The 25,716-nt window shown below is 57.4% G+C and overlaps 2 protein-coding genes across 2 annotated transcripts; both read left to right on the top strand.

The window, feature by feature from the left end:
• The first annotated feature begins 34 nt into the window (after positions 1-34).
• On the top strand, positions 35-6,458 carry MRPL12 (mitochondrial ribosomal protein L12). Its single transcript, XM_037913869.2, has 5 exons — positions 35-379; positions 693-879; positions 1,366-1,446; positions 1,867-2,001; positions 6,096-6,458. Exons 1-5 carry the CDS (start codon positions 306-308, stop codon positions 6,210-6,212), a joined length of 594 nt encoding a protein of 197 aa, XP_037769797.1. The 5' UTR covers positions 35-305; the 3' UTR covers positions 6,213-6,458.
• A 2,032-nt stretch (positions 6,459-8,490) lies between these two features.
• On the top strand, positions 8,491-19,824 carry SLC25A10 (solute carrier family 25 member 10). The gene is made up of 11 exons (XM_037913860.2): positions 8,491-8,691; positions 10,984-11,103; positions 11,556-11,670; positions 11,754-11,802; positions 12,293-12,334; positions 12,755-12,798; positions 13,687-13,757; positions 13,916-14,008; positions 14,636-14,713; positions 17,436-17,492; positions 18,130-19,824. Exons 1-11 carry the CDS (start codon positions 8,602-8,604, stop codon positions 18,229-18,231), a joined length of 861 nt encoding a protein of 286 aa, XP_037769788.1. The 5' UTR covers positions 8,491-8,601; the 3' UTR covers positions 18,232-19,824.
• Positions 19,825-25,716: the final 5,892 nt, after the last annotated feature.

The raw sequence follows: 25,716 nt of genomic DNA, 5'->3' as shown, positions 1-25,716 counted from the left end.
CTGCCGATAAAGTTGCCCTTGTTGCGGACGCGGTGCATGCTGGGTAGCGTGCAGGCCTTGCTCGGAGGATTGCGCGCCTGCCGCAGGGGGACCTGCCCGAGCCATAGAGACGCGGGAGGCGGAGGCTAGACTGTCACCCTTTGCCAGCGACATGGCCTGGGCAGGGCTAGAGCGCCCCGGCGACCATAGAGACTGGGGGGCAGAGCGTCGCCGCCGCCGTGTCCTCTGCCTGCTGCTGCCCGCCTCCGAGGCCGGGCGTCTCCTTCCTGCTGCCGGGAGCCAGCGTGCTCGGTGCCGGCGCCGCCATGCTGCCCGCCGCCCGCCCCCTAGGGGGGCCCTGCCTGAGGGGGCTCCGGGCCGCCGCCCGCCTGCTGCTGCGGTACCGGCGCCGCGCCCCCGCGGGAGCCCCGGGAGCCCCGGTCCGGGCGGGCGGCGGCGCCCCCTGCAGCCCCGGCCCACGCGCGCGGCCTGCGGGTCCCGCCACCAAGCTCGCGAGGCGCGAGCCCAGCGCGGCCCGTTCCCGGGGGCGGGGGGTTGGTCGGCGCGGGGCTCCCCGGTCGGTGTCTGCGGCGTCCGGCGGGGCGGGGCGGGGACCGGGCCCCTCCCGGTGCGTGGCTGAGCTCCCTGCCCGGGCGGTGTGCCCCCCACGGCGCAGTCCGGGCCTGACGGGGCCTCTCTTTCCATGGTGACAGGCGGCAGCTGCCGGGAGTCCGTGCTGTGAGGATGCTGAGGACCAGCTGCCACGCGAGGACAGAAGCCCTGGCCAGCGCCCCCTTAGATAATGCCCCGAAGGAATATTCCCCCAAGATCCAGCAGCTGGTGCAGGACATCGCTAGCCTGACACTACTGGAGATCTCGGACCTCAATGAGTTGCTGAAGGTGGGCAGGGTGCCTGGTCAGACTAGCCTGTGCTCTGCCCCCGTATGAAGAAGTTTGCCCCTCAGCAGCTTGAGTCATATCTCCCCCCCGCAAGTCTCCCCTCTTCCCTCACCAGCTCCTTCATGGAGCTCCCAGCCGTTTGCTGCTGCCTCTCCTTGCACAGGAAGGAGGCCCAGCTAGCAAACCCTAGCAGAAAGTTGGGGGGGGGGGCACATGTGATCCCTCCCACCCATCACCTCTGGAAAGTGCCCCACTTTGTATAGTTGGGCAGGGTAGATAGCCTGGGCTGTACTAAGTTGGGGCATGCATGCTCCCAAGGCGTGGAGGGAAGGCAGGATACTGGGGTGGTTGATTGTCGGGGCACAGAATGGAGCTGTTTCTCTGTCCTTTGTCTATGGCTGGGGTGTTCTGTGGTTGTTCCTCTTCTTGCTGGGAACACAGGGTAAGCTTGAAGTGCTGTTGATTACACTTTGTCATCTTCTGCAGAAGACACTGAAGATCCAGGACATGGGGCTGATGCCAATGGGTGGAATGATGCCACCACCTGCAATGCAGTCAGCCACTCAGGTAACTCCCAGTTGCTCTGCTAGGGTCCTCCTCCATGCCCCTGGACAAATGCCAGGGAAAGGGAAGTGCTGTCTAGGAAGATGGGCATTGGTTTAACCTTGTACTTTGGCAAATTTAGTTCTAGTGAGTCCAAAAATGCCCTGTGATTCTGAAGGTTGGTTCTGAGCTAAATAGACCTACTCCAGGTTCTCCTAGGGGTCTTTATATCTATAGTGATCCTAGACAAGGAACTGGAGTGTTGGTAGAAGTTTATATAGCTGCTTATCAGTCTCGAAGCATCTTTCTCTGTGTGAATGCTGTGCCCCTCTGCAGGTTTGCCAATTGACCAGAAGGGGCTGTTTGTCAAGTCCTGTGTGTGGCAGGGTGGAAGGGTCCTGAATGCTGCTGTACTTGGCCTCACTAGGTTTGTGTCGCTTCCAGGTAGCGGAAGAAGAGGTCCCCAAGAAGCAGGAGAAAATTCATTTCACTGTCAAGCTGACTGAGGTGAAGGCTGTGGAAAAAGTAAAACTGATCAAGGAAGTGAAGAACTGCATGCAGGGGCTTAACCTTGTCCAGGTGAGGAGATGGCACTTACCTCTGCCTGTATGATCTTGGTCACTGCATGAGCAGCACCTCCCTGGGGCTGTGCTGGAAGCTCTGAGCCTCTTCCCCTCTGCCCAAACTATGTTCAAAAGTGCTTTTTAAAACTGAGACATTGGCTGTACTTCAGAATAGCCGCTTGGATTCCTCAGTATCCTTGAACCACAGTTTGTCCATGGGCTCCCTTTCCTGTGCACAGCTGTGTCCCAAGTGCATGGGGACTGAGCGTGAGGCCTCTAACAGGAAGGCTATGTCTACGCTACCATAGTAAGTCGACCTACGCTACACAACTCCAGCTACATACCTTAGGTCGAGTTACCGTGGGAGGTCAATGGGAGAAACTCTCCGGTCTACTTGGCTTACCTTACTCTTCTGGTGGAGGGTAGAGTACAGGGGTCGACTGGAGAGCGATCTGCTGTTGATTTGAAGGTTCTTCACTAGACCTGCTAGATCGATCTCAGAGCATGGATCCGGCCTGTAGTGTAGATATAGCCGAAGTGTCTGCACTTGTCTCCACTGCTTCCTTCAAAACAAGTGTCCCTTCTTCCCAGGATTTCGGGGTGGTTGGTTTCTAGAAGCAATAATGCACATTCTCACCAGATGGTGGCAGCAAAAACCTAACCTAACCATGGGTTTCAGAGTGCACCTGTGTAAGTCTGTATCTGTAAAAAGAAAAGGAGGACTTGTGGCACCTTAGAGACTAACAAATTTATTAGAGCACAAGCTTTCGTGAGCTACAGCTCACTTCATCGGATGCATCAAAAGCTTATGCTCAAATAAATGTTAGTCTCTAAGGTGCCACAAGTACTCCTTTTCTTTCTAACCTAACCATGTGAGAGAGCTGAGCCCCACATGAAATCTGCAAGAGAAGGGGGGCCATGGGAGGAAGACTCCCCCTCCCCCCCCTCACTTTAACAGCAGAAGAGTTTATTTATCCTGTTAAGTACAGGAAATCACAATCAACAGCTTAACTGACAGGCACAGGTTAAACAAGCCATGTAAAGCATTTTTTACTGAACATGTGAAAATCAGAGCCTAAGAGTCCAAAGACAGAATTGTCAGAACAGTTCATATGAGAGTCAGAGCTTATTTATCTTGAACTCTTCTGATGTCGCTTGTGTACTGGAGGTGGGAATAGTTCTGCAGAACTGTTTAAATTGGCCAAACCAGCTGCATTTAGCAAGCACTGAAGCAATGAAAGATTTAGAGGCTGCATTTACTGCTATTGGATTGCCTTCCTTCAACTCTCTCTTCAGCGTCTCATAGAATCATAGAATATCAGGGTTGGAAGGGACCTCAGGAGGTCATCTAGTCCAACCCCCTGCTCAAAGCAGGACCAATCCCCAACTAAATCATCCCAGCCAGGGCTTTGTCAAGCCTGACCTTAAAAACTTCTAAGGAAGGAGATTCCACCACCTCCCTAGGTAACCCATTCCAGTGCTTCGCCACCCTCCTAGTGAGAGAGTTTTTCCTAATATCCAACCTAAACCTCCCCCACTGCAACTTGAGACCATTACTCCTTGTTCTGTCATCTGCTACCACTGAGAACAGTCTAGATTCATCCTCTTTGGAACCTCCTTTCAGGCAGACTTGCACAGAGTCACAGCAGAAAAGCAAACTTCTCCTCTCTCACATTCTGTGAACTGTCTGCAGATCTTGGCAGAACCCTTCAATAGAAAGTCATCTGAACTTTCTCCATGATTTACAGGGAATGGCATGCGTCCATTCAATTCATAAGGTGTCCATCCACATTGACCAACAGAATAAAATGGAAGTTCACATTATCCTCCTCTACTTGACATTGGCCTTCTTGTGCAACAGCATTATGGACTTCCTGAATAGCCTTGTTATTTTCAAGGTGCTTTCAGTCACCAGTGCCTGTGGATGCAGTAAATTGGCATCACCGCACATTGTACTCAGGTGCACTCTCCCCAGCAGGCAATGCCACAATTTATCCTAAGATCCCCTGCAGGGCTCTCTGGACTAGCGAGGGCTTCTCATTGCAGCTGGATCCAGTCCAGCAATGGCGTCTCTCTCTAAGGAGTTTTGTTAATTGAGTTACTCAGGGATGTATCCCTCTCATTCACCAGCCTCTGTAAGCTGAAATTCCAGCCCCGGCCTGCTTCCCTGCATACACATGGCTGTGGCAGGGCACTTTGTTCTCTCAGAGGAGACTGTTGTCTCATTCTGGGTTTCTCACACCCTTAGGAGCAGGGATGGTTTCTGTTCTGCATGCCATCTTTAGTAGCCGTGTTCAAGGCCCACTATGTGCCAAGGGTGGTAAAAACTATCAGGATGTAGAAAAGGTAGAAATATATAACACACTTCTGTTTTTATTGGGAAAGAATCAGTAGGAGCAAAACTTAGAAAAAAGTGATTTTAAAACAGCAGCTAGCCTACACAAATGTGTATCTTACCTAAAGTCCTGCCATCCCATAGTGGTGATGTATCTGGCTATGTCTAGACTTGCACTTCTGTCGGTCAGGAGTGTGGGGTGGGGGGAAACCTGTCCCTGACTGACATACTTTTCATCGACAAAAGTACCAGTGTGGACAGCGCTACGTTGGCAGGAGACGCTCTCTCCCCAACATAGCTACCGCCACTGGTTGGGGGTGGTTTGATTATGCTGGTTGGAGACCTCTCTCCCACTGGCATGGAGCAGCTACGGGGAAGACCTTTCAGCAGCGCAGCTATGGTGGTACGGCTCTGCTGCTGTAAGGTCTGAGTGTAGACAATAGCCTAAGCCGAACTTCTTCTGACCTCTCTCCTCTTCTCTTCCCTCTCCTCCTAGTTCCTGTATCCATCTTGTGTCCGTCTTTTCCCCCTGCTCTCCTGAGGGAGTGCTTTTAGTAAACCTGGACTTTGGCCCTTCTGGCCACGCCTGTTCTGTAGTCTCAGCAGGAAATCAAGCAAGATTCATTTGAACCAATTGTTTTGGCATTGTCCATTAACAATTCTTAAGTGTCAGTTAATAGGTGACTATCCTGGGCCATGTCCTCTTTCCTGCCTGTAGAAATACTTACACCAAGCCACTCTGCTTCCTTTCCCAGACCTAAAGAAGAGCTCTGTGTAGCTCAAAACTTGTACTTTCCACCAACACACGTTGTTCCAATAAAAGATAGTACCTCACCTACCTTTTCTCTCTAACTCAGTATATTCATACAGGAAACTACAACCCCACTAACCAGGCCAACATACAATATTAATACATTATTAAAATTCAGCTTCATAGTCATCACATGCGTTTTTACACAGCCTAATCCAGGGTCACACATCTAGGATCAAAGTGCATGTTATGATTATAAGATGGGGGACCATGTCCTTTGAAAAGAACTTAAGAATCATGGTAGAAAATCAGTTGGAAGTGAGCTCCCAAGTCATTGCTGTAGAGGATGAACGCTTGGATGTATAAAGTGGAGAATATCCATCAGGAGCAAGGAGGTGGCATTACCTCTGTAAACAGCTTTAGTAATCCCATTACTGGGATACTGTGTCTATTTGTGGGAGTCCACACTTCAAAAAGATTGTTGGCAAATTGCAAAGGGTTTGGAAAAGAGATACAAGTATGATCTGAGGTCTGAAAACCTGCCTTAGAGTGAAAGACTAAAGAGGCCCAGTGTATTCAATTTCACCAAGAGAGGGTGGACCAATGACTCTATGGCAGTCAAGTACCTATAAGCAGCACAGATCTCTGGTTGCAGACAGCTCTCCTGTCTAGCAGAAAAAGGCAGAACAACATCCAGTGGCTGGAAAATGAAGGTCGGCAAACTCAGGCTAGAAACAAGGTGAATATTTTTAGCAGGGAGGATAACTAACCATTGGAACAGCTTTCCTAGGGACATGGGGGATTTGCTATTGCTTGAAATACTTAATCAAGACTGAAGGGCTTTCTGAAAGAGTTGCTGTGGTTCAAACAGAAGTGATGGGCTTGATGCAGAAATTATTGGGGGGTGGTTCTCTGGCCTGGGTTATATAGGACATAGGTGATAATAATGGTCCCCTATGGCTTTAAAATCTATTAATCTAGTTAATGAAAACAGCTAGTTTCTGACTCTCTCTCTCTCTGGCAGGCAAAGAAACTGGTAGAGTCACTTCCACAGGAAATCAAGGCCCATGTGTCCAAAGAGGAAGCAGAGAAGATCAAAGCCGCGCTGGAGGCAGCAGGAGGGACTGTGGTTCTGGAGTAGATGGCCCACGCCCCTGGCTGAGGGATGCTTGTATCGCCTGCCCGTGCCCATGTGGGGCCCTGTCCATTGACTGTTGTGGGGTTCCTGTGCATTTCCAGGGGGCTAAGATCTGCCCTGCTTTTCTGCAGTGGGGCTTTGCTCTATTAGGATGGCCCTGCGCCAGCTGGGTGTGTTCAGTGGGGAGCCTGACATTTGTACCAGCACCATAATGAACTCTGAATCTATTAAAAAAAAGTGTGGGGGGAAGTCTGTGAACCAGTGATGTGTAAGAGACCAGTCCTCCCCAAAACCACTCACCAGACTGCACACCAGCCAGCAGAGCTGCCTGGGCGTGGAGTGCACCTGTGCACCAGCCCATGTGGCTTTGTGCCACTGAACAGGCCTGTCACTAGGCTGTGGTCATTGATCTTTTCACCCCATGTATCTACTCTTTCTCCTGTCCCCCTCCTTCCAAGGGTATCTTCCCAGGTGCCTGCTCTGCGGGGTGGGGGAAGATCCTGTGCTAATGCACTGGTCTGACCTTTCACTGCAACTCAGACAATCTCAAACTAGGCTGTGGCTAATTATTTACAGGTGAATGGATGAGGCCCAGAGGAGCTAAGGGAAAGGGTATTTTTTTTGCAGGGCGACCTTCCGGTTGGGGTGGATCCTCCTCCCTAATGGGAGGAGTCTGAACAGCATGGAGGCTTGGCCTCCTTTCTGCTCAGCTGCCTGCTGTGAAGGGTGGGCACCTGGCGATCCAGGTGACTGGTGTGCACTTGGAGGGAAGATTTGCCAGCCCAAACTAAGTCCATGTCTACACTTACCGAGGCAGAGCTGTACCCATGCAGCTCTGCTGCTGTACGAGCGCTTGTGTAGCTGGAAGGGAGAGAGCTCTGTTGTCAACATAATAAAACCATCTCAGCGAGTGGTGGGAGAGCGGCTCCTGCCACCACAGCGCTGTGCACACCAGTGCTTATGCCAGCAAAACTTATGTTGCTCAGGGCCATGTTTTTTTCACGGGCCTGAGCGACAAAAGTTTTCCTGACATAAGTGCTAGTGTAGCCATGGCCCAAGCCAATGATCTCTACAGGGGCCCTCATACCAGTTGGTACATCTGGGTGCTTGTGCAATAGTGCACAAAGTCTGCATGAGCTTTGTGGGGGTGGTTGGCTTGGTGCAGATAAATATGGGGGTTGGCTTGGGCAGCAGGGAACCAGAGCCTATGGGAAAGTCCCCCTGAACCCAGGCCAGCACCTTGTTTCCATGACCCTCCCGCTCCAGTGTCATTTACTAATCCTGGCTACTTCAGTGGTTACCTTCATTCACAGCCCCTCCCTTTGCCTTACCTTTCTGAGCTGTTAATAATCCATGGCCTGCAAGCCCAGCCCCTCGCTGCCACTCTGCCAGGCAGAGGGGCACCCTGGCCAGAGGGCAGCTCTGTGTTCAGGTTATGGATAGGCCAAGATCTAAAAGGGGTGTTACAAGCTAGCCAAGGTGCTGGGGAGTGGGGCCTGGCCAGGGTTACTCTCCGTTTGAGGGTTTGGAGCTGAGCTTTCTCTCCAGCTGTTGGCCAGCCCCTAGAAGGCTGCACGTGTTACCGCAAGGGAATTAGTGGTTTTCAAACTTTCTGTGCTGGTGACTCCTTTCACAGAGCAAGTCTCTGAGTGTGATCCCCCTTATTAACTGAAAACAGAGTGGGGTAATTTAAGGGGGGCTTTGGGCTGTCAGCCCCACAGAGCTGACATGTCGTGATCCCTATGGAACCACCTTGCATCCCCTTGGGGGGTCATGACCCCCGTTTGAGAACCCCCTGGCTTAGAGCTTCTGACCCTGCCTGAGCCCACACCCTGGCCTGGCCTGTGGTTTCTCCTGGCTGCTGCCTGCCTTGTGCGCTGGGAGGCGACTAGTCTCCCTGCCCGAGAAGCCCAGGTACCCGAGCTCAGGCCGCGTCTGCTTTGAAAGGTGACCAGCTGGAGCAAGCTTGGGCTCCAGGTCCAGCGCCGCACCCCTGAACCCCGCGCTGGCCCTGGCGGGGTTAGTCGCAAAGCCCTGAGCCAGGCCCAGGAGCACCCCGCTCAGGCCGTGTGCGCAGCCCTCTGCAGCCCATCCGTGCTCGCCTTTGTCGACGCAGCATGGCAGGTGCCCTGCCTCGCCCGGGGGGCAAAGGGGGTGACCCACAGCACTGCGTTCTCAGCGGGGGAGGGGGGGGCTGCTGCCCCGGCCTGCCGAGGGGGAGCTAGGCCCCCCGAGCTGGGTCCCTGCGCCTGGCCTGGCCTGGCCTGGGCCCCGCTGCCGTCGCCCTTTGAAGCCTCCCTGCGCTGGCGTTGCCCGTTTAAGGCGGGGCGGGGCTGCGCCGGGCTCGGCCGCACCCCCCGGGGCCGCGGACCCCGGCGCGCGGACCGGCCCGATGGCGGAGCGGCGCGTGTCCCGCTGGTACTTCGGGGGCCTGGCCTCGTGCGGCGCCGCCTGCTGCACCCACCCGCTGGACCTGCTCAAGGTGCGCCCGGCCCTCTGCCCCCCCGGGACCCCCTCTGCCCCCCGGGACCCCCACTGCCCCAGCTCTCTGCCCCCCGGACCCCCCTCCAGTGCCCCAGCCCTCTGCCCCCCCGGATCCCCTCTGCCCCAGCCCTCTGCCCCCCACTGCCCCAGCCCTCTGCCCCCCCGGGACCCCTACTACCCCAGCCCTCTGCTCTCCAGATCTTCCCCGGGACCCCCCCCAGCACCCCCCACTGCCCCAACCCTCTGCCCCCCAACCCCCCACTGCCCCAACCCTCTGGGTCCCCCACTGCTCCCCTGATCCCCTCCTAGGCCCCCCACTGCCTCCAGCTCCCTGAACCACCCTCCCGCCCCCGGACCCCTCTGCCCCCTGGGCTCCCACTGCCCCGGCAGGCAGCAGGGTTGGCGCTGACCTCCCCAACTGCCTGTTTGGAGGCTCCATAGCGCCCCCCCCGCCGCCCCCCCGGAGCTGGTCCCTCAGCACGGCTGGGTCTGCAGGCTGGCACTGCCCAGGGACTGGCTGCCCAGTAAGGGCCGAGGCCGTGCTGGGGCCTGGCTGCTGTGTGTTTCTGGGGGCTGCTCTCGGCTACACAATCCCTGGCTCGGGCTGGTTCCTGCATTGCTGGGCCATTTGCCCAGCTCCCCAACATCATCCCAGTGGGCTCTGGCCTTGTCAGAGCAGCTCCCGGTTAGCACCTGCCTGGCTCTCGCTGGAATCCCAAGGGCACAGGCCTGCATAGGGAAGAGGGAGGACTAGTTCCCCGTGCCACCTTCCCCACCACAGGCCCCATATTCCGGCTGCGTTCCAGGGCCCATGCTCCATAACTCCACGAGTGAAGCCTGGTCCCCAGCACTCGTTAATCTTCTCTCCTGAGGACTTTGGACCCAGGCTTGGCACAGCATGGCCACAGGCTGTAGGCGCTGGTGTATGCTGGGGCTCTGTGGAGGGCGTGGGCGGCTCGGATAGGTGTAGGGGATCCCTTGGCTCACAGAGCCCCATCTTGCAGGGGGCCCTCTGTCCCTGTCCAAGAGTCCCCGGGCGATGCTCTGGAACTGCTCCCCATGAAGCCAGGCAGGACTCTGGGGAAGTCTCCTCTCTGGGAGCAGCCTGTCTGCAGGACACACAGCTCACCCGGCTTCCACCTTCCTGGGTCTGACCTCGGAGCATTCAGCCTCCTCTGCCCCTCCGTGCACTTCCCGCAGTGAGTCCGCCCAGGCGGGGTCCTGGGGAAGCCAGAGGGTCCTGCCCCCCAACTCCGCAGTCAGACGGGACTCTCAGCCAGCCAGTAAAACAGAAGGTTTATTAGACGACAGGAACATGAACTTGCAGGTGCAGAAAACGGGACCCCTCAGCTGGGTCCATTTGGGGGGGCAGTGAGCCAGACAACCCCGTCTGCACTTCACTCCATGTCCAGCCAGCCCCAAACTGAAACTCCCTCCAGCCCCTCCTCCTCTGGGCTTTGTCCCTGTCCCGGGCCAGGAGGTCACCTGATTCCTTTATTCTCCAACCCTTTAGCTCTCACCTTGCAGGGGGAAGGGCCCAGGCCATCAGTTGCCAGGAAACAGGGTGTTGGCCATTCTATGTGTCCAGACCCCTGCACAAACCTGCCCTCTAGGGCTCTGCAATGATCATACGCCCTTACCCCACCCCCTAGACACTTAAGAACTGCATAGGGGAAACTGAGGCACCCCCACACTATTCAGAGGAACCATTAAGAACAGTCCCACTTCGTCACACCCTCTGATACTAAAGTGGAAGATGTACAGTTACCTGGGGCTGGGGACTGGTCAGGACTCCTGGGTCTGTCTCCTGGCTCTGCTTTTCCCCCAGGCTGGGCAAGCAGAGAAAGAGAGACAGTGTTTCTCGCTGGAAACGCTAGGGAGATTCCTGCTGCCAGGTGCTGCGGCCGCTGAAAGCTGGGACGTGGTGTGGGGGCACCCCATGCTGGGAGGGGGGTTCACTACTTACAGGTGCCCTCTAACTTGCTTTTGTATCCCCCCAGCCCCTTGCCTGCCATGGTCCCTGCTCCAGGTGACGGGCTGTGGGGCTGATTCCCAAGCTCCGGTCGCGTGGGGGAGCTCATGGGGCTGTGGTCACTTGCTGAGGCATCCCAGCACATGTGCTAAGGATTAACCTCAAGAAGGGTCAGGACCATTGTCCCCGATGTGCAGGGAAAGGGTCACAAGCAGCTGTCCCAGTCTTGGCTCCTCAGTGGATGGAGGGATCAGCCCTACAGTGCGCTCAGTGCTGGGGGAGCTGGGTCTGACCCTGGCATCTTTCTCCCTGACCCAGGTTCATCTGCAGACGCAGCAGGAGGTGAAGATGCGCATGACAGGCATGGCGCTGCGCGTGATCCGCACGGATGGCTTTCTGGCGCTCTACAACGGGCTCAGTGCCTCGCTCTGCCGCCAGGTGAGTGCCAGGGGCCACATCTGCCCCACTTCTGCCAGGAGGGGGCACTCCCCATACTGGCCCTGCACCTCCCGCTGTAGAGCGCACACCCCAACCTGTTACCCAGGTCCTGTGCCTCCTGCCATGGGGGTCACCCCCTACCCAGTCCCTAAGCTTCCTGCCATGGGGGTCACTCCCCTCCCGTTACTCAGGCCCCACACGTTCCCCCCCAAATCCAGGTGCTGCCCTTGGTTGTGCAGCTGCAAGCATGCTGGCCCTTTCCGGGGGCAGCCCCTCTGGCTGAGCTGGGGAGCAGCAGCCCAGCCCTGGAGCCAGGGGCTCGGTGCCAGCTGTGGCTCTCTTTGCGGGCTCGATGCCACGTGCTGGGCAGCACCGTAGGTGACTGTCTGGGGAGGGCAGCGAGTCCCCTGGAGTGCAGCACTTGGGCCGTGCTCTGACTCTCTTCTCCTCAGATGACGTACTCCCTGACCCGCTTCGCCATCTATGAGACCGCTCGGGACCGCTTGAGCCAAGGCACCCAGGGACCTCTGCCCTTCTACCAGAAGGTGCTGCTTGGTGCTGCAGGAGGTGAGCAGGGGCCGGGGAGCCCAGGCCATGGGCTGTGGCCAGGCTTGAGGAGTCCCTTGACCCTGAATCTTCTCTGGTTGCAGGTTTCACTGGTGGGTTTGTGGGGACCCCGGCAGACATGGTGAACGTCAGGTCAGTTCCATGTGTCTGGGACGCTCTGCTCGCTGGGGATGTGGCTGGAGGTGCGCTGGGCTGGGGGAGTTGTGGGGCACCCCATCTCAGCTTGTCGTGGACTCCATGGGCTGGTGGCTTGATCCAACGTGGCAGATCCTACGTCCTGCACCTGGAGGGACCGGAATTGCCCCAACCGTGCCTGGGGCTGCCCCAGGCCAGGGGTTCCAGATCCCTGGGGGTGGCCCCTCCTGACATCACAGGAGCTGGCAGTGGAGAAGCCCAGCTAGGTCCCCGTCCCCACGGGTGCAGGGCTACGCCCTCTGCGTGGCCCCATCTCCCCAGGGAGCACCGGTCATAGTCGCATGCTGGGTGAGCTCGGGCCTGCTCAGAACAAGGGGGCCAGAGCCCTGCCCCAGGGGCTGCTCAGCCTTAGGAGATCACAGGGGCAGGTCGCTCAGTCTGTCTTGGTCTGTCTCCCCTCACCTCCCCCACTGCTCTGTCTCTGTAGGATGCAGAACGACATGAAGCAGCCGATGCATTTGAGGCGGAAGTGAGTGATGGTGCAGTAAGTGGGGGGACCCCCGGGACTTGAGACCAACTGGCTTGGGTCCCTCCCCCCCCAGCATGTGATGGGGGGAGAGGGGGGTAGCAAGGGTCCCTAATAGGATGCTAAGGGGCTGCTCACATGATGGCACTGAGGGGATCCCCTCCCTTTGTGCCCTCCCTGTCCCATCTCTGTGGATGGGAGCTGCAGTGAGGTGGCGTGGCCACAGGGGGGCAGCATTGCTCCAAGCACCACCGTTGCTGGCTGGAGGGGGCCGGGTGGGGGGCAGTGCATTGGGTGAGCCCAACTCTGCTCCTCCAGCAGGAATTTCCAGCAACGCTGGACACATTGAGTAGGGTGTCGGAGACTATGAGGGCTGATGGGAAGGGTTCACGGCTTTACCTCTTTCACTTCTTGTCCCTCCAGTTACTCCCACGCCTTGGATGGCATGTACCGAGTGCTTCGTGAGGGTAGGACTCTGCCAAAGGCCTGGGGACACAGGGGCTTGGCATCTCCTCTGGCTTGATCGGGGGCATCCCCTGCTGGTGTTGTGAAGCCTCAGAGCAGGAATTGTTTCTGGGGGACACCAGGGCTGCTAAATGGCTCGGTTTGGTCAGGAGCCAAATGGCAGCTGGGTGTGGGGCTGGATCCGGCAGGGAACAGGGGCAGCCTGGCTAGCAGCCCTGTCGTGGTGTGGCTGGAGGCCATGGGCATTGCTGGGGTCCAAATGGCCAGGTAGAGAAAGTGCTGGAGAAGAGCAGGGCCCAAGGGGCAGGCTGGGTTGGGGGCATGGTTGGGATTGTTCATCCAGATGCTGCCTCTGAAGTGCAGCAGCCATAGCAGCCCTCTGGGCAGTTTGGGTTTGTCCTGTGGGATGACACAGCAAGGGCCAGACCAGACGCTGCAGTGAGAGGCACCAGCCCCGAGCCCTCCAGGGGTGGGAATGAAACACTCCCTCGCCCACAGCTGGGAAGGGGGAGCCTGAAAGGGGAGTTATGTTTTCAAAGAAAGGAAGAAGAGACAGACAGACAGACAAGCAGTGGAGAGGGAGAGTGCCAGAACAGGCTGAAAGGAGCCAGTGGTAGGGTGAGTGACTTCTCGTCCCTTGGAGCCAGAGCCGGGGCTGGGCGGCCTTCAGAAAGAGCCCCTGGGGAGTTCCCCCGCTGGGTGGTGGAGAGTCTAGGGGCTGGAGTCACAGCCAGGGCCTGCCGCCCTGCACAAGCCCCAGGCCATGGTGGGGGCGGCTGCTGCGGGGTGGGGGGCAGGAGTGCAGGACTGATGGGACTGGGAGTGGCAGCTCCCGGCTGGCCTGGGGCCGAATCCACACTCCTGAACTGTGCTCTGATTCCCCTCCCCAGAGGGCTTGAAGAAGCTGTTCTCAGGTGCTACGATGGCGTCGAGCCGTGGGGCCCTGGTCACTGTTGGACAGGTAGGAACCCTCCCCCCCCGCCAGGCACTGGGGGGCAGCTGGGACTGGCTGTGCCCTGGGGGCCACCTCCTGGGGGTGGGGGAGCCAGTCCCCTGGGGTGTGAGGAGACATGGAGGAAGGGTGGGCCAAGCCGCTAACTGCACCCCCCATACCTGCAGCTCTCCTGCTACGACCAGGCCAAGCAGCTGGTTCTCACGACTGGGTTTCTCTCCGACAACATCTTCACTCACTTCCTGGCCAGCTTCATCGCTGTGAGTGGGGGCAGGGCAGGAGGGTGGGGGCTGCCCGATGGTGCTAGTCAGGGGAATTGCAGCCAGGCACTAGCCTGCTTGGCATGCACCCCACAGGGCTTCTGGCTTCCCCACAGCCTCAGGCTGCTGCTGCAGTGCTCCTGCCCCAGTGAAATGAGGCAGTGGTATGAGGAGACCCCCCACCACAGGCCTGCAGGTCTCTTCTGTTCACAGCCTGTAGGTTCTTTCCCTGTTCCCCTCTGCAGATTAGTGACCCAGAGCTGGGATCTGAACCTGGGACCTTCCACACTACATGCATGACCTAGTAGTATTCCTGGAGCTAAAGGAGCCGCTCCACTACCTGGCAGCAGTAGTAGACTCTCAGCCCCATGTGGAGCAGCCACTAGAGAGCAAGATTTCAGAGTAGCAGCCGTGTTAGTCTGTATCCACAAAAAGAAAAGGAGGACTTGTGGCACCTTAGAGACTAACAAGAGACTCCTACTCTGCTAGCATGGGTGGGTTATGTAGGCAGCTCCTGTGCTCGTTCACCTGCCCTCTGCTGCACAGGGACTGGAAGGGAAAGGGCCGGTGGCACCACCAGTCCCAGGGACTCCCTGTCTGTGACCCATCTTTGTCCCTTCCCCCCAGGGTGGATGTGCCACGTTCCTCTGTCAGCCCATGGACGTACTCAAGACCCGCCTGATGAATTCGCAGGGAGAGTACCGGGTGAGTAAACCTGCCCTGGCTCACTACAATTTGTCCTGCCCCTCCCCACCACTGGGTACATGTCACCTCAGGACAAAATGCAGAGACAAAATTTCTCGATACTTTAAATGGAGCAGCTGGTACAGGAACTCACAAGGGGAAAGGCAACTCTCGAGTAGTCCTGAGTGGAGCGCAGGATCTGGTCCAAGATGTAGCTATAACAGGACCGCTTGGAAATAGTGACCATAATATAATAACATTTAACATTCCTGTGGTGGGCAGAACACCTCAACAGCCCAACGCTGTGGCATTTAATTTCAGAAAGGGGAACTATGCAAAAACGAGGAGGTTAGTTAAACAGAAATTAAAAGGTACAGTGACTGGGGTGAAATCCCTGCAAGCTGCATGGACACTTTTCAAAGACACCATAATAGAGGCTCAACTTAAATGTATACCCCAAATTAAAAAAACACAGTAAAAGAACTAACAAAGAGCCACCGTGGCTTAACAACCATGTAAAAGAAGCAATGAGAGATAAAAAAGGCATCTTTTTAAAAGTGGAAGTCAAATCCTAGTGAGGCAAATAGAAAGGAGCATAAACACTGCCAAATTAAATGTAAAAATATAATAAGAAAAGCCAAAAAGGAGTTTGAAGAACAGCTAGCCAAAAACTAGCCCCTGGATGATCGAGATACAAAAGGAGCACTTAAAGACAATAGTCATCGCAGAGAAGCTAAATGAATTCTTTGCTTCAAGTCTTCACGGCTGAGGATGTTAGGGAGATTCCCAAACCTGAACCATCTTTTGTAGGTGACAAATCTGAGGAATTGTCACAGATTGAACTGTCACTAGAGGAGGTTTTGGAATTCATTGAGAAACTTAACAGTAACAAGTCACCGGGACCAGATGGCATTCACCCAAGAGTTCTGAAAGAACGCAAATGTGAAATTGCGGAACTATTAACTATAGTTTGCAACCTGTCCTTCAAATCAGCTTCTGTACCCAGTGACTAGAAGATAGCTAATGTAACGCCAATATTTAAGAAGGGCTCTAGAGGTGATCCTGGCAATTACAGACCGGTACGTCTAACATCAGTACCAGGCAAATTAGTTGAAACAATAGTAAAAATTGTCAGACACACAGAAGAACATAAATTGTTGCGCAAAAGTCAACATGGCTTCTGTAAAGGGAGATCATGTCTTACTAATCTATTAGAGTTCTTTGAGGGGGTCAACAGCCATGTGGACAAGGGGGATCCAGTGGACATAGTGTACTCAGATTTCCAGAAAGCCTTTGACAAGGTCCCTCACCAAAGGCTCTTATGTAAATTAAGTTGTCATGGGATAAGAGGGAAGATCCTTTCATGGATTGAGAACTGGTTAAAAGACAGGGAACAAAGGGTAGGAATAAATGGTAAATTTTCAGAATGGAGAGGAGTAACTAATGGTGTTCCCCAAGGGTCAGTCCTAGGACCAATCCTATTCAACTTATTCGTAAATGATCTGGAGAAAGGGGTAAACAGTGAGGCGGCAAAGTTTGCAGATGATACTAAACTGCTCAAGATAGTTAAAGACCAAAGCAGACTGTGAAGAACTTCAAAAAGATCTCACAAAACTAAGTGATTGGGCAACAAAATGGCAAATGAAATTTAATGTGGATAAATGTAAAGTAATGCCCATTGGAAAAAATAACCCCAACTATACAGACAATATGATGGGGGCTAATTTAGCTACAACTAATCAGGAGAAAGTTCTTGGCGTCATTGTGGATAGTTCTCTGAAAACGTCCACGCAGTGTGCAGCAGCAGTCAAAAAAGCAAACAGGATGTTAGGAATCATTAAAAAAGGGATAGAGAATAAGACGGAGAATATCTTATTGCCCTTATATAAATCCATGGTATGCCCGCATCTTGAATACTGCGTACAGATGTGGTCCCCTCATCTCAAAAAAGATATACTGGCATTAGAAAAGGTTCAGAAAAGGGCAACTAAAATGATTAGGGGTTTGGAACGGGTCCCATATGAGGAGAGATTAAAGAGGCCAGGACTTTTCAGCTTGGAAAAGAGGAGACTAAGGGGGGATATGATCGAGGTCTATAAACTCATGAGTGGTGTAGAGAAAGCGAACAAGGAAAAGTTATTTACTTGCTCCCATAATATAAGAACTAGGGGCCACCAAATGAAATTAATTGGCAGCAGGTTTAAAACAAATAAAAGTAAGTTCTTCTTCACTCAGCGCACAGTCAACCTGTGGAACTCCTTGCCTGAGGAGGTTGTGAAGGCTAGGACTATAACAGCGTTTAAAAGAGAACCTCCATGAATTTATCCAGTTAAGTCCATTAATGGCTATGAGCCAGGATGGGTAAGGAATGGTGTTCGTAGCCTCTGTTTGTCAGAGGGTGGAGATGGATGGCAGGAGAGAGATCACTAGATCATTACCTGTTAGGTTCATTCCCTCTGGGGCACCTGGCATTGGCCACTGTCGGGAGACAGGATACTGGGCTGGATGGACCTTTGGTCTGACCCAGTATGGCCATTCTTATGTTCACCCCCCCCTTCCCTGCCACAATCTCACTAGCTGCCTGTGTATCCTCCCCACTGCCCCATGGCTGGATCCCTGACTCCTCACTCCCCATAGCTGCCCCTGCCCCAGATCTCAGCCCAGACACTCCCGTCTCCACGGCAGCTACGAGCCAGACCAGTTCCCGGGGCGGGAACTGGCTTATTTCCCTCTTTTGTTTCAGGGTGTTGTCCACTGCGCAGTGGAGACTGCCAGGCTTGGACCTCTGGCCTTCTACAAGGTACTGGGTCGAGGCTGGGGGTGGAGTGCGTTGGGGGCCGGTAGGGAGTGGGAGAAGTGTGGGAGCAGGAGGGTGCTCACCTGGGAGCTGGGGGGCAGAGTGTAGGGTAAAAGGAGCACAGGGGGCGGGCGATGCGGGGGCCTGCTCTGGCTCTAGCTGGCTGCTCCGTGTCTTGGGCTCGCCCTGGGCTGACTCAATGGCTCCCGGGGCAGGGTTGTCTGGAAGGGCAGCCCCAGGACCTCCCTGCTGGGTGGGTGAGGGGCTGTGGGGGTGGAGCCCATGAAAAGGCCTGTAGGGGCGGGGACCCTGGCACTGGCTCCCGCTGGGCCTGGGCGGTGCTGACAGTGACTTGCCTGGGGACAGATTCATCAACCTTGCGAACCCCACGCACCCTGGCTGTCTGCGGCACCTCTCCCACCCCGTCCTGCTGCCCCTCCCCTTGGACCCGGCTGCTGCTCCCCTGCCTGGCCCCTTCTGCTCCCCGCAGCCTCCTCCTGTCCTTCTCTTCCACCCACCCGCCTCACCCACGGCCCCCAGAGGGATGAATTGCTCAGTGCCGGAGCATCCTGGCTGGGGAGGCCCGAGCAGGACAGAGCCTGACCCTCCTCTCTCTCCTTTCTTGCCCGTCCCCTTCCAGGGCTTCGTTCCTGCTGCCATCCGCCTGGTGCCTCACACCGTCCTCACCTTCGTCTTCCTGGAGCAGCTGCGCAAATACTTCGGGATCAAAGTGCTGGCCTGAGTGGGGAAGGGCCCTGCGCCTTCCAGACCTGGCTCCTCCCGGGGGATGAGAGCCAGCAAGCCACCACTGAGGTCCCAGAAGCCCCCTCCCCATCCTCCCTGCCCCCACTAACCCAGCTGAGCCAAAGGGCCCCCCTTCCTGCCCCTGGACTGGGCTCACAGTTGCCATAGCAATAGGGATGCGTCCTCTCCTCCCTGCACCTTGCAGGCCCCCTGGCGGGGGCGTGCCCTGGGAGGCCAAGGCTCTTCGGAGCCGGTCCATCCCCTGCTCTGTGATGGGCCCAGAGTCCCAGGGCACTCTTGTTGTTTACAGCAGAACCTGGAAGGTTCTTCAGCGACGGGGCTCAGGTGGGGCCAGCTCCCCCAGCCCTCAGGGCAGCCGGGTCTAGTGGCAATATTACCTGTGGCAGCTGGGGAGGGGATCGTGGGCTTCCCCAGAGGCTCTCATGGGCAGAGAAAGGAGACCCAGGCTCAGGGTGCTGGGGTGCTGAACCAGTTCGATTTCGCCCCTGCCTCCATTCCCATGTGATCTCTGCCCCTATCGGGCTGATGGCACCCCCCTCCCCTCCTTCCTGAGCCCTGCAGGCCCTTGGCTTGCTGTCCACGGGTGCCCCTGTTCTGGGATGGGTCTAGCGCCGCCCCCGGTAATACTCTCCCCAGAAGCCTGGCTCCCTCAGCCCCTCTCCCCACCTGCTGCCTCATGCTTTAAAGATCAGTTTGCTCAGCCAAAATCTCCCAGACACCCAAAGGTTGTTGGGCTCTTCAGGGATCTGTGCTTTGTACCAATGATGGAGAAAGGATCCTCCCCCGCTCAGCTGCGCCAGGCAGAGGGTGAAGCGCTGGCTAGGGACCAGGAGAGGAAAGTCCTTCTCCCACACACAGCCCAGCTCCTGTCCTGGGCCGGGCAGTGCCTGACCCGCTGTGTCTGCCTCAAACCCACCCGGGGCGCACGATGCCTCGGGCCACAATGGGGACTTGGCGGGAGTCACCTTGGAAAGTGTCTTACGTAGATGAAAAGTAGCTGTGGAAACCAGTCCAAACTGACCGTGCTGTCTGGCCTGCACACAGTGGTCCGGATGGACAGACTGTTGGGTGTGAGCTCTGCATGGCACATGGGTGCCCCGGCCATGTACCCAGGGAGCTGGAGCGGTTCAGGAGAGATCTGACCCGTTTTCTACCCCCAGCGCTCATCCCATGGTGTGCAGCAAAGTGGGACCCCAACATCTAGCACATTCCAGCAGAGCTGCCTTCTCCGGCAGACCGGGCCTCCGGCTGGGAGCTTCCCTGGGGCTGCTCTGCGCTGGCCTTGCTGGGTGAGAATCTGCTGTAGTGTCTGTCTAAGGGTCAGAGTGAGTTGCGGGGGCTGCTCCAGGCCAGGCGATGGACCCCGCTGGTGAAGTGACCCTGTTAGTATCTCATGCCTGCTCCTTGCTGCTGCCCCCACGAGCCGCCACTTCCGCAGTGCTGCTGCTGCCCATGTGTGGTAGGGCCCTAGGCAATGAGCCGTGCGCCAGGTGTCAGACCCGTGTGTGGTGCCCGTGGGATCAAAGAACTGGAGCATTTGTAACCTTGATAATAAACCAATGGAACCGCTGCAGGTCTGTGACTGTTGCTTCTTTCACGGGGGATGGGAGGGGACGGAGCTGACACCCCAACTCCCCAGAGCCTTGCACACGGGCAAAAATCTTAGCTGTCAAACAGGCCCCAAAGCCACCTTGTCCCCACCGCCCGGGGCCCTGTCCCCCCGCATGGTGTGTGGGGCGGGGAGAGCCTCACTGCGGGGTCTCAGCCAGGCACTCTCCTCTCCCTGCAGTTCCTGGCCTCGGCACAGCTCCCTCCCAGTGGCAGTGTCTGGAAGGTAGAGTGCTCCCCGGGCCGTGTAGCCTGGGAGCCCCAGGACAGGCCTGTCCAGCCCGTACCCCGCTAGCTCACATTCCACCCCCTGGTTTGCACTCGGGGACCTGGCCAGTGCCCCGGCTCGTCCAGCTCAGCCGGGGGCACTGCAGGGGACGGGGGAAGCTGCTAGCAGTGGGTGCTCCCACATTGCTGCCCCAAGGGGCCCCCGCCTGCAGCGGTGAGAGAAACTGCCGGGCAGAGGCTGTGCCATGGGCACCCGCCGACTTCACGCATTTCACTTCCCACCGGAGCCGCGTCCTGGATGTGACCCTAATTGGGCTCCAGGAGGTGGAACGCAGCCAGCCTGGGATGGGGAGGCAAGGAAAACTCGTCACCTTAACGAAGCCTAATGATGCTGTCTGGCCTCGCACTTTGTTCCTGCCCCTGCTCCCAGGGTGGGCTCAGCACAGCCCAGGTGAGGGGGAGGAGGGAGCCGCACCAGTGGTCCCGCACGATTGTGGCATGTTCGGGGGTAGGGGAGGCTGGGGCATGTGGGCTGCCTGCTGCTGCCCTGGGGACCAGGCTGAGCACTGGGACTGGCCTCTGCTCCCTCCTGCAGGCTCCATGGCAGAGGCCTGAGCCAGAGCCTCTCACGCCCCCAGTGCACCTGTGGCTCGGCAGCACTTCCGTGGGTTTCACCCCGGACCGGTGGAGCCCTAGGCTGTCTGTCTGTGCCGTCCGAGTTTCCAAGGGCCTGGTTAACGCACAAGCAGCAGGACGCCTGGTTCTGCTGCTTCGGGGCTTGATAGGCCGGCTCCGGGGCAGCGAGAGGAAGGCCAGGACTTCTGCGGAGATGCCGCACGCGAGGTGAGAGAGCAGGGCACTGCTGTGAGGCTGTTCGCAGCACGGGGGCCCTGCACTGGGCGGGCAGGAGGCCAGGCCATTGAGCGTTGGTTCCATGCCAAGGGGGCAGATGTTCAGAGTCCCTGGGATTCTACTGACACTCCCCTGGAGCCATGAGGGTCAAGCACAAGGTAAACCTGGTGTGCCCAGCAACCTGAGGGGACGGGAGGTGGGGCTGAGTGGAGCTGTCAGTTACGCGCCAGCCCCAGCCGTGGGCTGGCCCTTCTCCCCACGCCATCCCAGCACCCCAGCTCAGGCAGCGCCCCTCTGCAGGGCTGTGGCGATGTTTGTGGGCTGCTGCCGATGGTGTTTACCTGAACGCCGCGCTCTCCCTGTCGGGCCAGCACAGGACAGACTGGCCTGCTACCAGCTGGCAGAGACTGGAACCAGAGGGTCAGTGCAGCTCCTCGCTGCATGTGGGCTGGGGCCACACAGGTGCCTGGCCCATGGATTGCACACAGGGAAGTGAGAGACCTGAGACTTAGAAGGCTAGAGTGGGGTTTCAGTGCACAAAACAGCAAATGCAGGTCTAGACTCTCCCAGCAGGGGGTGCTGCTGGGAGCAGGGCAGATGCTCAGGCTGCGGCAGGAGCTCCCGGCTAGTCCAGCCCCGGCCTCTCCCAGCAGACGCAGTGGCTGGGAGCCGGGAAGTGATGAGAGATGCTGGAGGCTGGAAAGTGAAATCGGAGCCAGCAGCCAGCGTGGACAGTAACTCAGGCCAAAGGCAGCAAAGGGAAGTTGGCCAGTGCAGGGCCCTGTGTGCCCAGAAGGGTCCTGCACCCATGGGCAGCACGACACGCCAGTGCCAACCCTGACCTGCCTCAGTGCCTGCCAAGCAGGGATCCGGCCTCCTCCCCACCGACAAGTGGAGTGTGTAGCAGGGCTTGTCTGGGATATGGTTCGTGGCCAGAATTGCACACGCTGTGTATCAGCAGCCATGCTGTGTGTACACGTGTGTGTTCCCAAGGGCCTGCCAGGGTCCCTCTGTACTTTTCCCAGAAGGCCCCAGCACACTCTCCCTCTAATGCCCGATTGACACCAACTCCCTCGCTCCCAGAGCAGCTGCTCTCTGGCCATGGGCGCCCTGGCTGGCTGGTTCTCTGGAGCCTGGACTGTGGTGCAGAGCCAGGAAGGAGCAGCCTGGGCAGTGAGTGAGACAGTCCAGGTCATGCTTGGATGGGATGATACCCTGTACCCTGCCATACAGACGCCTCCCTCAGCCCCACAGCCAGTGCGCCCCCACCCCCAAGCACTGGGCAGGGGAGAGGAGAGGCATGCCCTCTGCCCCTATGGGTGGGTGTTTGTGCCCCCAAGTCTTGTGCCCTTCCTCTGTCTCCTCAGGGGCCTGAGCCATCCCTATGGTCACTAGGGAGGTGACGTCCCTCCCAGCCAAGGCTGAGGCCTCTGCCCTCCCCCAGCAGGACACTAGTGCTGTGTGGGGCTCTCCGTGGCTGTGGTTCACCTGCACGCTGGGGTGCAGGAGGGAGGATGCCCTCACTCTCTTGCAGCTGCTTGGGGCAAGGTGACTGGCAGGACCCTGCTCTCAGCCATGCCAGCAGCATGCGTGGCCTCCAGTGCGGGACTCTGCATTGGCACGGGGGTTGCTGAGAGCTGCGTCCAGCCCCAGCTGTGTCCCTCCCAGCCCTAGTTGTCCCACAATGGCTCAGGAAGCCTGAGCTGAGGCTGCATAAGGCTGGGACTTGGGCAAAACGTTCAGCTGCAAGCTAGCGACCAGAAGGCAAAGCCAGCGACCAGAAGGGCTCTGCACCTTGCAATCACCCTGGAGGCAACACAGTCGTTCCCAATGCCTTCCCAGACCTAGTCCCTCTCCCCGCTCAGCCTGCTGCCAGCAGGCCCCTTATCTAGGAATTTATCAGCTGAGCTGACACCACAACAAACGCATGTTCGATCCTGTGCCAGGGAAAGGGCAGCCGCTTCCCGCTGCTCACTCAGAGATGCTTTGTAAAGAGGAATTAGCGTCTGCCGCTTGGCCAGGGGCTCAGGCCTGGGCCCCACGTTTCCTCCCTGCCTGAGCTGAGGGATTCAGGGTCTGTATTTCTGCTGCCAGTGTGAGCAGCCCTCGGTATTGACAGAATCAGTGGCAATAAGCAGTTTAAAGGGTGACAGATTCCGAGTGTGCCAGCCATTAGCAGGGGGCCAGGCGCAAGGAGAGGTTGTGGCAAGGGAATTGTTATTCTCTTTTTAAAAGCAAACTCTGCTGAAAAGTGACATCCCGCCCCCCCCGCAGGAGCCCGGGCCTGCAGGTTCCCTGCCCAGCAGCTCCTTGCACAGAGCTTATGGAGATGTCACCAGGGCTTGGACCATTTGCTTTCATTAGCCAGACTTACTCTGGAGGCCCCGCAGGGCCGGGGATGGCCCTGAGGGTTTATTTAGGCTTGGGCTACACTTAAAAGCTAGGTTAACACAGCTCCGTTGCTCAAGGGTGTGAAACGAGCCCAGCCCTGAGTAACAGCCAGGCCAGGCTAATGCCAGCACAGTCACAGAGGTCCGGACAAGGTAACCACCTTCCGGTGGGGAGGTGGGGTTCCCAGCCCAGCCCTGCCATTGTGCAGGCTGCACAGATCTGCGGTGAGGCTCTGTGGTGCTGCACAGCCTTGGCACAGTCGGTGCGTGCAGTGAACGGAGGCTCCATCAGGGCCACTGGACACAAGTGGAGATCCCAGGTACTGGAACTAATCCCAGCCCTTTGCCTCCACAGACCCGCTCTTCGTTCCCTTCCGTCCCCTCCCACCCTAGCCTTGGCTCCTGCTTGGCTTAGACTTGGCCTTTCAGCCTGGGTGTTCACTGTCTGGATGGGCTGGTGGGAGCTGGGCTTGGGGGCCAGGCCTCTCGCTTCTATAAGCAGGTTCTCCAACTGGAATCCCCCAACTCGTTCCCCTACCACAGCCCCACTTCTAGGAGATCCCCTGCTTTCTGCAGAGGCTCTTCGGATCCCCCAGTCCCTCTCCACCCGCAGCCCCCCTCCCCCCAGGAGGGGGGCAGGAGGATCCTCTTGCCCAGGAGGATGGTTTGGTCTGTGAAGGAAGATGTCCCCGGAACAGCCAGGGTTAGGACACAGCCACCCAGCACAGTGTAGCTGCTCAGTGGTGTATGTTCTCCTGTCCCAGAGGGAAGGCCGAGATGCTGCAGAGCTGTGGGAGGGGTGGGAGAGGACTTGGCTGAGAACTGGGGGCTGGAGACAGACAGTGTCAGAGGCCAGGCCAGGCTGGACACTGGCAGACTGGAGAGGTCACAGTGGAGACACTTGTCCTGAGTCTCTGGGTGGCTATTGCTGGTGGCTGTCTGTGGGTCCGTGTCTGACAGTTCTGCCGGCTCCCTCGTGTCTCCAGGAACTGCCGTATGCTCAGCAGGAGGCCAGCTGCAGCCCCCTGCCAGTTCTGTGTGGCCAGGGGGCTGGCGAGGTGGGGTGAGCACTGGTCAGTTATTGGTGGTGTTTTCTCTCTCGCTTGCTGCCCAGCCCAAGCTGCTCTGGAACTTTCTCCTGCAGATTTCACAGGAAACTTTTCAGACTTGCTGCACCAGGCTGTCCCGCCTTGTCCCCTGCTGACCCTGGAGCTAGTGCTGGATGGATTTCCTCCACGTGAGCCTTCACGGCTCAGCACCTCAGTCCCCGAGAGGGCCAGGCACCTGGCGCTCATTATAGGCAAGCCACAGCCACGTCCTGCTCTCTCACACGGGCGCGTCCTGGAGGGACTTCCCTTTGCATTTGTCATTGGTAGGGCCCTACCAAATTCACGGCCATGAAAAATGCTTCATGGACTGTGAAATCTGGTCTTTTGTGTGCTTTTACTCTGTGCTATACGGATTTCTCGGGGCAGACCAGCATTTCTCAAGCTGGGGGTCCTGACCCAAAAGGGAGTTGCAGGGGGGTGCAAGGTTATTTTAGGGGCGTTGCGGTTTTGCCACCCTGACTTCTGCGCTGCCTTCAGAGCTGGGCGGCCGGAGAGCGGCGGCTGCTGGCCGGGATCCCAGCTCCCAGGCAGCACCGCCGCCAGCAGCAGCCCAGAAGTAAGGGTAGCAGAACCACAACCCCCCCTACAATAACCTTGCAACACCCCCCCCCACACCCCCCCCTCCTTTCTGCGCCAGGATCCCTACAATTACAACACTGGGAAATCGCAGATGTAGCCGAAAACATGAAATTTATGATTTTTAAAATCCTGTGACTGTGGAATTGACCAAAAGGGACCATGAATTTGTCAGGGCCCTAGTTACTGGTCCCTGTCTGTGTTGCCCCAGGCCTCTGGCAGCCCTGTCACATCCCGCACTGGCCTCTGTTTGCCTGAGTGCTAATGACACGTTACCGGCACTCACGCCGCGGCCGATTCCGGCCCCTCGGGTGCTGCGCCGGGCTGACGCTAGGACAGGGCCCTTGGCTATTAACGGAGGTGGATTCTCTCATTCCCCAAAGGTGGCCCCCACCCCCCAGCTCTAGGGCTGGCGCAGGGGCTTCTCCACATCTAGGGGCGGGGAGTGAACCGGGACAAAGGGCAAAGGGAGGGGGCAGACGGTAGAGTTAAAGCCCCACAACCCTCTTCTCCAGGGTCCCAGGACACCTCCTTGGGGCCTTTGGGTGGGGAGTGGGGTTGGCGCTACCCCCCTCCCACCCTGAGCGTGTGGGGGGTGCCGTGGGGGGCTCTTTATTCTAGGGGAGGAGACATGGGCTACCCTGGTGCTCTGCCTGGCCTGGGGAGCTTTGCTGCTCTGCGGGGATCTCCCCCTGCACC

This window comes from Chelonia mydas, chromosome 14 (assembly GCF_015237465.2).
Source record: "Chelonia mydas isolate rCheMyd1 chromosome 14, rCheMyd1.pri.v2, whole genome shotgun sequence".
NCBI lineage: Eukaryota > Metazoa > Chordata > Testudines > Cheloniidae > Chelonia > Chelonia mydas.
The sequence above is the reverse complement of the archived record's forward strand: the minus strand, read 5'-3'. Positions and strand labels throughout refer to the sequence as shown.

Coding starts and splice junctions, on each gene's coding strand:
- SLC25A10 (XM_037913860.2), top strand. CDS start 8,602: ATGGCGGAGCGGCGCGTGTCCCGCTGGTACTTCGGGGGCCTGGCCTCG. Junction 8,692..10,983: donor ACCCGCTGGACCTGCTCAAG/GTGCGCCCGGCC, acceptor TCCCTGACCCAG/GTTCATCTGCAGACGCAGCA. Junction 12,335..12,754: donor CCGATGCATTTGAGGCGGAA/GTGAGTGATGGT, acceptor TTGTCCCTCCAG/TTACTCCCACGCCTTGGATG.
- MRPL12 (XM_037913869.2), top strand. CDS start 306: ATGCTGCCCGCCGCCCGCCCCCTAGGGGGGCCCTGCCTGAGGGGGCTC. Junction 380..692: donor GCCGCCCGCCTGCTGCTGCG/GTACCGGCGCCG, acceptor CCATGGTGACAG/GCGGCAGCTGCCGGGAGTCC. Junction 880..1,365: donor ACCTCAATGAGTTGCTGAAG/GTGGGCAGGGTG, acceptor CATCTTCTGCAG/AAGACACTGAAGATCCAGGA.